The sequence below is a fragment of the Pseudophryne corroboree genome, chromosome 2, assembly GCF_028390025.1.
Source record: "Pseudophryne corroboree isolate aPseCor3 chromosome 2, aPseCor3.hap2, whole genome shotgun sequence".
In the NCBI taxonomy this organism is placed as follows: Eukaryota; Metazoa; Chordata; class Amphibia; order Anura; family Myobatrachidae; genus Pseudophryne; species Pseudophryne corroboree.
The window spans coordinates 618,007,592-618,019,832 of record NC_086445.1 but is presented as its reverse complement, the minus strand read 5'-3'; the positions used below and the strand labels follow the sequence as shown (position 1 = coordinate 618,019,832).

Genomic DNA, 12,241 nt, shown 5'->3' with positions numbered 1-12,241 from the left:
AACTGAGAAGGTACCTGAGCAGGAAGAGGAATCTTATTTTACAGAAAGTAAGAAATCCTCTCTAACCTTCCCGGCTTCCAAGGAGTTAAACTCCTTATTTGAAAAAACCTGGGAAAACAGAGAAAAAATTCCAGATCCCAAAAATGGTTCTCATTGCTTTCCCTTTCCCTGAAGAGGACAGGAAAAAGTGGGAACCCCCCTATAGTAGACGCTTCAGTGTCTAGGTTGTCAAAAAAGTTGGTTTTACCTGTTCCTGGTTCAACCACTTTAAAAGAACCGACTGACTGCAAGATTGAGACTACGCTCAAATCACTATACACAGCTACTGTAGCTTTAAGGCCCACCATTGCTTGTGCGTGTATTTCGAAAGCCATAGTAAAGTGGTCAGGCACATTACTTGAGGACATAGACACTATGGATAGGTGTGACATTAAATTGTTTTTGCGTCACATACAGGATTCTGCTGATTCATGGTGGAGGCCATGAAGGACATTGGCATGCTGAATGCGAGTGCTACTTCAAAGGCGGTCTCGGCACGCAGAGGACTCTGGTTATGCCAATGAACTGTGGACGCAGAATCCAAAAAAAGTGTGGAGAACCTACCCTTCACTAGTCAGGCTCTGTTTGGGGATGCATTGGATGTGTGGATTTCCGCGGCAACTGCGGGTAAGTCAACCTTTCTTCCCTCAGCAGCACCACTGGCTAGGATATCTTATCCTACATCTACACTGCAGTCCTTTCCGACCGCTAAAGTTAAAAAATCCAAAGCCCTCTCCACCTTCTTTAGAGGAGGTCGGGAAAAATCCAGAACACCTGCATCAACAGGATCTCAGGAACAGAAACCAGGTTCTGCTTCCTCAAAATCTTCTGCATGACGGTAGACCTCCCAGCCTGGAGATCAGGCAGGTGGGAGCGAGACTAAAAGATTTCAGTCACATCTGGGCTTCGTCATGCCAAGACCCCTGGGTAACAGATATTGTTGCCCAGGGGTACAGACTGGAATTTCAAGTACTCCCACCTCACAGATTCTTCAAATCAGGGTTACCAACTTCGCTGACAGAAAGTGCTATCCTACAGGATGCCATTCAAAAATTGGTTCAAACAAATATAATTGTTCCAGTTCCACCTCACCTACAACACAAGGGTTATTACTCAAACCTGTTTGTGGTACCGAAACCGGATGGTTCGGTAAGGCCAATATTAAACCTAAAGTCATTGGACCCCTACTTGAGGGAGTTCAAATTCAAGATGGAGTCTCTGAGAGCGGTGATCTCAGGTCTGGAGGAGGGGGAATTCCTGGTATCCCTGGATATCAAGGATGCATAACTTCACGTTCCGATCTGGCAGCCTCACCAGGTTTTCCACAGATTTGCGCTGCTGGACTCTTACTATCAGTTCCAGGCCACTGCCATTTGGCCTCTCCACGGCACCGATGGTGTTCACCAAGGTCATGGCAGAGATGATGCTACTCCTCCGCAAGCAGGGAGTGAACATTATTCCATACCTGGACGATCTGATAAAAGCATCTTCCAGGGAGAGGTTGTTGCAGAGTATTGCTCTCTCAACTCGACTACTACAGGATCATGGGTGGATCCTCAACCTTCCAAAGTCACATTTTGAGCTGACAAGGAGACTGCCCTTCCTGGGGATGGTACTCGACACGGAGGTGCAGAGGGTGTTTCTACCGGTGGAGAAAGCGTTGGTGATCCAATCAATGGCACGGGACGTTCTGAAGCCAGCCCGGATATCGGTTCATCAGTGCATTCGCCTTCTGGAGAAGGTGGTAGCCTCCTACGAGGCTCTACAGTATGGAAGATTGCAAGGTCCTTCCAACTGGATCTCCTAGACAAATGGTCGGGTTCTCATCTTCACATGCATCAGCGGATACGCCTGTCGCCGAAAGCCAGAATTTCACTCCTCTGGTGGCTGCAAACTTCTCACCTACTCGAGGGCTGCAGGTTTGGGATTCAGAACTGGATACTTCTACCCACGGATGCAAATCTCAGAGGTTGGGGAGCAGTCAGCCAAGAGGAAAATTTCCAAGGAAAGTGGTCAAGTCTAGGATTCCACCCTTCCGATAAACGTTCTGTAACTAAGGGCCATATACAACGGCCTTCTTCAAGCGGCACATCTTCAAGATCAGGCCATTCAGGTTCAGTTGGACAATGTAACGGCAGTGTCCTACATAAACCGACAAGGCGGAACAAAGAGCAGAGCGGCAATGTCAGAGGTAACAAGAATCCTCCTCTGGGCAGAAAAGCACGCGGTGGCGTTGTCAGCGATCTTTATTCCAGGAGTGGACAACTGGGAAGCAGACTTCCTCAGCAGACACGATCTCCATCCAGGAGAATGGGGCCTACACCCGGAGGTGTTTGCAGAGGTGACAAGCCAATGGGGTGTTCCTCTGATAGACATGTTGGCCTCTTGTCGCAACAAGAAGCTTTGGAGGTACTGTTCCAGGTCGCGAGACTCATAACTCCGTGGGTGTTCCAATCGGTGTAAGTGTTTCCTCCACTTCTGCTCATCCCAAGGTTTCTCAAGCTCATAAAAAGATCAAGAATTCAGGCGATCCTCATTGCTCTGGACTGGCCACGAAGGGCTTGGTACGCGGATCTTCTGGAATTACTGCTGGAGGATCCGAGGCCTCTTCCTCTTCGCGAGGACCTTCTTCAACAGGGGCCTTTCGCTTATCAAGACTTACTGCGGCTACGTGTGACGGCGTGGAGGTTGAACACCAGATCTTAGCTCGGAAGGGTATTCTGAAAAAGATAATTGCTACTTTAATACAGGCTAGGAAGGGAGTTACCTGCAAACACAACCATTGGATTTGGAAACATGATGTGTCTTGGTGTGAAGCCAAGACTTTTCCAACGGTGGAGTTTCAACTGGGGCGGTTTCTCCTCTTTCTGCCTACGCTTGGGCTCCATAAAGGTCCAGATTTCGGCCTTGTCCATTTTCTTCCAGAAACAATTGGCTTTCCTCCCTGAGGTTCAGACATTCTTGAAACGGGTTCTGCACATCCAACCACCCTTTGTGCCTCCTACGGCACCTTGGGATCTTACTGTGGCACTGCAGTTCCTGCAATCGGATTGGTTCGAACCTTTGCAGGAGGTGGACGTAAAGTTTCTTACTTGGTAGACGGTCACACTGTTAGCATTGGCATCTGCTAGACGTGTGTCAGAATTGGGGGCATTGTCATTCAAGTGCCCCTACTTGATTTATCATGAAGATAGAGCTGAACTCAGAACGCGTCGGCAATTTCTTCCAAAGGTTGTGTCAGCCTTTCATATCAATCATCCTATTGTGGTGCCAGTGGCTACTGACTCCTCAATTACCTCAAAGTCCTTGGATGTTGTAAGGGCTTTGAAAATGTATGTGAAGAGAACTTCTCGTCACAGGAAGTCATACGCTCTGTTTGTCCTTTATGATCCCAACAAGATTGGGTGTCCTGCTCTAAGCAGACAATTTCTCGCTGGATCAGGTTCACTATCCAGCATGCTTATTCTACGGCAGGCTTGCCGTGTCCAAAGTCTGTTAAGGCCCACTCTACTCGTAAAGTGGGTTCTTCCTTGGCGGCTGCCTGGGGTGTCTCGGCTTTGCAGAGCAGCTACTTGGTCAGGGTCAAACACGTTTGCTAAGTTCTACAAGTTCGATACTTTGACCAAACTTCAGGTCCTCAGAGGCCAATCTGTTCTGCAGGAACCTCACTGCTCTCCCTCCCGTACTGGGAGTTTTGGTACATCCCCATGATACTAATGTGGACCCCAGCATCCTCTAGGACGTAAGAGAAAATAGGATTTTAATTAACTACCGGTAAATCCTTGTCTCATAGCCTGTAGAGGATGCTGGGCGCCCGCCCAGTGCTTCGTTATCCTGTGTTGTTACTTGGTTCAGTTTATTGGTTCAGCCGTTGCTGATGCGTTCCAGGTTGGTTAGCTTGGCTTTCCTTTTTGTTATGTGTGAGCTGGTGTGAATCTCACCACTATCTGTGTATTTCCTTCTCTCGACGTATGTCAGTCTCCTCGGGCAGTTTCTAGACTGAGTCTGGTAGGAGGGGCATAGAGGGAGGAGCCAGCCCATACTGTTAAAGTATTAGAAAAGATGAAAGCGCTGTCCAGAATAAAGACTTATTCATAAAAGTTTAATTATAACTTTAAAACACTTAAATTAAAATGATAATGTAATACACCTAAATGTTCATGACATATTACAAAAGCCTATCTCCTTCAATTATTAGTACTGAGCACAGCTACTACAATAGTTAAACTGGCAATAATATTTCTAGTCTAATTAGACCACTAGAAATTGGTGATACAATTAACTCCACAGTGCACATTAACACTACCTCCCAAAACCATTGATAATTCACAATCCAATCCTATCCGGAGATGTATATAAGATTATAATTCGCTATTAACCCCTCACTGAAATGACATTGTGATATTGAAAGTCCATAATGTCTGATATTTGCCAAACCGAATTATAATAAGTGACTTATCAATCACAAGTCTCTTTTTTCCGAAACTAATCAAGTTAGCTGATTATCTTCTGACGGGCGTCCCCGTCTAGTGCAAATATTATACGTGGAAGTTATTAGCAGAATAATATTTAGGGGGTCATATATTTTATTCTGGTGTGGTTGGTCTGTATTTCCAACATGATGGTCTGGTTACTATTTTTATCTTTATTTTTATTCTTAATTTATTATGAGTTCAATATAGTAAAGGTAAAACAATATAAGAATACTTTTGATGATCATTGATTCCAAATGCCTGTGAGGGGAGGGAATTAGTATGTCTAATGATCTATGTTACACTAACTAGTTTGTATGTTTATATGATTACAAATTTTGAGTTAAATTCAAAGTGTTCTGTGTAAATTAGGGAAATAATGTTAATTAAACTAATAGTTTCCAACTAGATAAATACATAAGGAAATGAATTAATACCAAACAGTAAATGAGAAAAATACGTATCATCTAGGTTTTGTGAATGGATGGTGTCCTATGTGTGTCAGCTTTTCTAGGTAATTGCCCAATGATTAATCATTTATGTTAGTGACGAATTATAAAGTTTAATTTATGTCCTACATGTTTTATAACATTATTGTTTTATTATGAGTATTTATACTGTTAATTATAATCCCCGGTGGTGAAAGGGTTAATGCACTCATGGAGATGATAATTGCCAGTTTAACTATTGTAGTAGCTGTGCTAAGTACTAATAATTGAAGGAGATAGGCTTTTGTAATATGTCATGAACATTTAGGTGTATTACATTATCATTTTAATTTAAGTGCTTTAAAGTTATAATTAAACTTTTATGAATAAGTCTTTATTCTGGACAGCGCTTTCATCTTTTCTAATATTGTTTTACTATTTTTATTGGGAATCAACAACCCAATAGTTTGAGAGCAGCAGTCCTTAATAAGGCAAGGAGTATTAATTAATTTCTAATTGGGACAGCTGACACACATTTTTAGCATAGCGCTTTTTTCCATTGTTAGTTCACACTGTTAAAGTGCCAGTGGCTCCTAGTGGACCCGTCTATATCCCATGGTACTAATGTGGACACCAGCATCATCTACGGACTACGAGGAAAGGATTTACTGGTAGGTAATTAAAATCCTATTTTTGCTGAAAAGAAATTGCTTTCTATAATTTTTTCACAATTGTGGAAAAAAAATGCATACTGTATAACAGCCATTTGACCCAATTTAATGGCACCAAATAGTGTTGTTATGGCCACTAATAGACTTCTATGTTGTTTTTCTATATTAGTTTGGCTTTTTGGGGGGTACGGGCAGATTTCTCCATTTTCTCTTATACTTGTCTCTGGTTTTGCCAGCTACAATTGTTATGCAGATTCCGTTATGACCATTTTGGAATAGGATAGGTGCGATAAACGAGAGCACACAGGCTGCAATGAGCTAATTATTTAGGAGCTAGGTGCCATAACATTAGCTGCGACCACGGATTGCATTATCGCGTCTAATAGGATACCCCCTATAGTTGTCAGCTGTGTTACCAGAGACCTTGTGATGAAATTATATCTCTGCTTTTGCTGTAGGGTAATGAAAGTCAAGCAGCAAAGGGGTGCCAGGAAGAGGAAGAAGAGGAGGAGGAGGTCAGGGTACTCACGCTGCCGCTTCAGGCGCATCATGCCATGGAGAAAATGGAAGAATTTGTATATAAGGTGAGCTGTTACCTGCATTATAGTTTTGTTACTTCCATAAATACACACATCACCCTTTGTGAAGTAGTTATGTTAATCGTGACAACAGTTGTGATATTCTTTACAGAACTTGATTTGTCATGGAAAGACCTACCTTGGTGTATGTGATGTGGATGTGAAAGTGACACACTCTTCTCCCCAATCTGTATATCCTGCATTGTCGTCGTCCCCACCACCTCTTTGAGCTGTAATATGTTCTATTCCCATGCTCCTCTAAAAACCAACTGTTTCTGCTGCGGGGTACACTGGTGTTCCACAGGGAATAACATCGGGGTGTAGAGTAGGATCTTGATCCGAGGCACCAACAGGCTAAAAGCTTTGACTGTTCCCAGAATGCATAGCGCCGCCTCTATAACCCCGCCTTCGTGCACAGGAGCTCCGTTTTGTAGTTGGTGCAGGCAGACAACGGGCAGGGCTGCTCCAGCAGCCCTCAGAAGATTTTCTCTATCGTCCTAAGTGGATGCTGGGGTTCCTGAAAGGACCATGGGGAATAGCGGCTCCGCAGGAGACAGGGCACAAAAGTAAAGCTTTTACAGGTCAGGTGGTGTGTACTGGCTCCTCCCCCTATGACCCTCCTCCAGACTCCAGTTAGATTTTTGTGCCCGGCCGAGAAGGGTGCAATTCTAGGTGGCTCTCATAAAGAGCTGCTTAGAGAGTTTAGCTTAGGTTTTTTATTTTACAGTGATTCCTGCTGGCAACAGGATCACTGCAACGAGGGACAGAGGGGAGAAGAAGTGAACTCACCTGCGTGCAGGATGGATTGGCTTCTTGGCTACTGGACATGAAGCTCCAGAGGGACGATCACAGGTACAGCCTGGATGGTCACCGGAGCCACGCCGCCGGCCCCCTCACAGATGCTGAAGCAAGAAGAGGTCCAGAATCGGCGGCTGAAGACTCCTGCAGTCTTCTTAAGGTAGCGCACAGCACTGCAGCTGTGCGCCATTTTCCTCTCAGCACACTTCACACGGCAGTCACTGAGGGTGCAGGGCGCTGGGGGGGGGGCGCCCTGGGAGGCAAATGAAAACCTTTAAAAAGGCTAAAAATACCTCACATATAGCCCCAGAGGCTATATGGAGATATTTACCCCTGCCTAAATGTACTAAATAGCGGGAGACGAGCCCGCCGAAAAAGGGGCGGGGCCTATCTCCTCAGCACACGGCGCCATTTTCTGTCACAGCTCCGCTGGTCAGGAAGGCTCCCAGGTCTCTCCCCTGCACTGCACTACAGAAACAGGGTATAACAGAGAGGGGGGGCAAAATAAATGGCAATATATTAATATAAAAGCAGCTATAAGGGAGCACTTAATCATAAGGCTATCCCTGTCATATATAGCGCTTTTTGGTGTGTGCTGGCAGACTCTCCCTCTGTCTCCCCAAAGGGCTAGTGGGTCCTGTCTTCGTATAGAGCATTCCCTGTGTGTCTGCTGTGTGTCGGTACGTGTGTGTCGACATGTATGAGGACGTTATTGGTGTGGAGGCGGAGCAATTGCCAAATATGAGGATGTCACCTCCTAGGGGGTCGACACCAGAATGGATGCCTTTATTTGTGGAATTACGGGATAGCGTCAACTCGCTTAAGCAGTCGTTTGCCGACATGAGGCGGCCGGACACTCAATTAGTGCCTGTCCAGGCGCCTCAAACACCGTCAGGGGCTGTAAAACGCCCCTTGCCTCAGTCGGTCGACACAGACCCAGACACAGGCACTGATTCCGGTGGTGAAGGTGACGAATCAACCGTATTTTCCAGTAGGGCCACACGTTATATGATTTTGGCAATAAAGGAGATGTTACATTTAGCTGATACTACAGGTACCACTAAACAGGGTATTATGTGGGGTGTGAAAAAACTACCAGTAGTTTTTACCGAATCAGAAGAATTAAATGACGTGTGTGATGAAGCGCGGGGTGCCCCGATAAAAAACTGCTAATTTCAAAGAAGTTATTGGCTTTATACCCTTTCCCGCCAGAGGTTAGGGAGCGCTGGGAAACACCTCCTAGGGTGGACAAAGCGCTAACACGCTTATCAAAACAAGTGGCGTTACCCTCTCCTGAGACGGCCGCACTTAAAGATCCATCAGATAGGAGGATGGAAAATATCCAAAAAGGTATATACACACATGCAGGTGTTATACTACGACCAGCTATTGCGACTGCCTGGATGTGCAGTGCTGGGGTAGTTTGGTCAGAGTCCCTGATCGAAAATATTGATACCCTGGACAGGGACAATATTTTACTGTCGTTAGAACAAATAAAGGATGCATTTCTTTATATGCGTGATGCACAGAGAGATATCTGCACACTGGCATCACGGGTAAGTGCTATGTCCATTTCGGCCAGAAGAGCTTTATGGACACGACAGTGGACAGGCGATGCGTAGAGGAGTTATTTGGGGTCGGTCTATCGGATTTGGTGGCCACGGCTACGGCCGGGAAATCCACCTTTCTACCTCAAGTCACTCCCCAACAGAAAAAGGCACCGACCTTTCAACCGCAGCCCTTTCGTTCCTTTAAAAATAAGAGAGCAAAGGGCTATTCATATCTGCGACGAGGCAGAGGACGAGGGAAGAGACAGCAACAGGCAGCTCCTTCCCAGGAACAGAAGCCCTCCCCGGCTTCTACAAAAGCCTCAGCATGACGCTGGGGCTTCGCAAGCGGACTCGGGGGCGGTAGGCGGTCGTCTCAAGAATTACAGCGCGCAGTGGGCTCACTCGCAGGTAAATCCCTGGATCCTGCAGATAATATCTCAGGGGTACAGGTTGAAATTAGAGACAGAGCCACCTCGCCGTTTCCTGAAGTCTGCTTTACCAACGTCCCCCTCAGAAAGGGAGACGGTTTTGGAAGCCATTCACAAGCTGTATTCTCAGCAGGTGATAGTCAAGGTACCTCTTCTACAACAAGGGAAGGGGTATTATTCCACTCTTTTTGTGGTACCGAAGCCGGATGGCTCGGTAAGGCCTATTCTAAATCTGAAGTCCTCGAACCTGTACATAAAGAAGTTCAAGTTCAAGATGGAGTCACTCAGAGCAGTGATAGCGAACCTGGAAGAAGGGGACTTTATGGTATCCTTGGACATCAAGGATGCGTATCTCCACGTTCCAATTACCCCTCACACCAGGGGTACCTCAGGTTCGTTGTACAAAACTGTCACTATCAGTTTCAGACGCTGCCGTTTGGTTTGTCCACGGCACCTCGGGTCTTTACAAAGGTAATGGCCGAGATAATATTTCTTCTTCGAAGAAAAGGCGTATTAATTATCCCATACTTGGACGATCTCCTAATAAGGGCAAGGTCCAGAGAACAGCTAGAGATGGGTTTAGCACTATCTCAAGAGGTGCTAAAGCAGCACGGATGGATTCTGAATATTCCAAAATCCCAATTAATGCCGACAACTCGTCTGCTGTTCCTGGGGATGATTCTGGACACAGTTCAGAAAAAGGTTTTTCTTCCCGAAGAAAAAGCCAAGGAGTTATCTGACCTGGTCAGGAACCTCCTAAAACCAGGAAAGGTGTCTGTACATCAATGCACAAGAGTCCTGGGAAAAAATGGTAGCTTCTTACGAAGCAATCCCTTTCGGCAGATTCCATGCAAAGGGATCTGTTGGACAAATGGTCAGGGTCGCATCTTCAGATGCACCTGCGGATAACCCTGTCGCCGAGGACAAGGGTATCCCTTCTGTGGTGGTTGCAGGAGGCTCATCTATTGGAGGGCCGCAGATTAGGCATGCAGGATTGGATCCTGGTGACCACGCATGCCAGCCTGAGAGGCTGGGGAGCAGTCACACAGGGAAGAAATTTCCAGGGAGTGTGGTCGAGCCTGAAAAAGTCTCTTCACATAAGCATTCTGGAACTAAGAGCAATCTACAATGCTCTAAGCCAGGCGGAACCTCTGCTTCAAGGAAGACCGGTGTTGATCCAGTCGGACAACATCACGGCAGTCGCCCATGTAAACAGACAGGGCGGCACAAGAAGCAGGAGGGCAATGGCAGAAGCTGCCAGGATCCTTCGCTGGGCGGAGAATCACGTGATAGCACTGTCAGCAGTATTCATCCCGGGCGTGGACAACTGGGAAGCAGACTTCCTCAGCAGACACGACCTTCACCCGGGAGAGTGGGGACTTCATCCAGAAGTTTTCCACATGCTATTAAACCGTTGGGTAAAACCAATGGTGGACATGATGGCGTCTCGCCTCAACAAAACACTGGACAGGTATTGCGCCAGGTCAAGAGATCCGCAGGCAATAGCTGTGGACGCGCTGGTAACACCTTGGGTGTACCAGTCGGTATATGTGTTTCCTCCTCTGCCTCTCATACCAAAGGTATTGAGGATTATACGGCAAAGAGGAGTAAGACTAGTGGCTCCGGATTGGCCAAGAAGGACTTGGTACCCGGAACTTCAAGAGATGGTCACGGACGATCCGTGGCCTCTACTTCTGAGAAGGGACCTGCTTCAGCAGGGTCCTTGTCTTTTTCAAGACTTACCGCGGCTGCGTTTGACGGCATGGCGTTTGAATGCCAGATCCTAAAAGGAAAAGGCATTCCAGAAGAAGTCATTCCTACCTTGATAAAGGCAAGGAAGGAAGTCACCGCGAAGCATTATCGCCGTATTTGGCGAAAATATGTTGCGTGGTGCGAGCAGCGGAGTGCTCCGATGGAGGAATTTCAACTGGGTCGTTTTCCTACATTTCCTGCAATCAGGATTGTCTATGGGTCTCAAATTGGGATCTATTAAGGTTCAAATTTCGGCCCTATCAATATTCTTCCAAAAAGAATTGGCCTCAGTCCCTGAGGTCCAGATTTTTATCAAAGGAGTACTGCATATACAGCCTCCTGTGGTGCCTAAGGTGGCACCGTGGGATCTAAATGTAGTTTTAGATTTCCTCAAATCCAATTGGTTTGAACCACTAAAGAATGTGGATTTGAAATATCTCACATGGAAAGTGACTATGTTACTGGCCCTGGCTTCGGCCGGGAGAGTATCTGAACTGGCGGCTTTGTTTTATAAAAGCCCTTATTTAATTTTCCATTCGACATAGGGCAGAGCTGCGGACGCGTCCGCATTTTCTCCCTAAGGTGGTATCAGCGTTTCACCTGAACCAGCCTATTGTAGTGCCTGCGGCTACAGACGACTTGAAGGACTCCAAGTTGTTGGACGTTGTCAGAGCCTTAAAAATATACATTTAAAGGACGGCTGGAGTCAGAAAATCTGACTCGCTGTTTATACTGTAGGCACCCAACAAGTTGGGTGCACCTGCTTCTAAGCAGTCGATTGCTCGTTGGATTTGTAACAAAATTCAACTTGTACATTCTGCCACAGCCTAAATCTGTTAAGGCCCATTCCGCAAGGAAGGTGGGCTCATCTTGGGCGGCTGCCCGAGGGGTCTCGGCATTACAACTCTGCCGAGCAGCTACGTGGTCAGGGGAGAACACGTTTGTAAATTTTTACAAATTTGATACCCTGGCAAAGGAGGACCTGGAGTTCTCTCATTCGGTGCTGCAGAGTCATCCGCACTCTCCCGCCCGTTTGGGAGCTTTGGTATAATCCCCATGGTCCTTTCAGGAACCCCAGCATCCACTTAGGACGATAGAGAAAATAAGAATTTACTTACCGATAATTCTATTTCTCGGAGTCCGTAGTGGATGCTGGGCGCCCATCCCAAGTGCGGATTATCTGAAATACTTGTACATAGTTATTGTTAACTAATTCGGGTTATTGTTTAGGAAGCCATCTTTCAGAGGCTCCTCTGTTATCATACTGTTAACTGGGTTTAGATCACAAGTTGTACGGTGTGATTGGTGTGGCTGGTATGAGTCTTACCCGGGATTCAAAATCCTCCCTTATTGTGTACGCTCGTCCGGGCACAGTACCTAACTGGAGTCTGGAGGAGGGTCATAGGGGGAGGAGCCAGTACACACCACCTGACCTGTAAAAGCTTTACTTTTGTGCCCTGTCTCCTGCGGAGCCGCTATTCCCCATGGTCCTTTCAGGAACCCCAGCATCCACTACGGACTCCGA

At 46.4% G+C, this 12,241-nt stretch overlaps 1 protein-coding gene across 1 annotated transcript in view; it reads left to right on the top strand.

The window, feature by feature from the left end:
* ADIPOR1 (adiponectin receptor 1) overlaps positions 1–12,241 on the top strand; it is a 125,761-nt gene that overhangs the window by 30,626 nt on the left and 82,894 nt on the right. Inside the window, exon 2 of the mRNA XM_063954824.1 lies at positions 6,069–6,194. Within this exon, the coding sequence (XP_063810894.1) occupies positions 6,069–6,194 (126 nt within the window). The remainder of the gene's footprint in view (positions 1–6,068; positions 6,195–12,241) is intronic.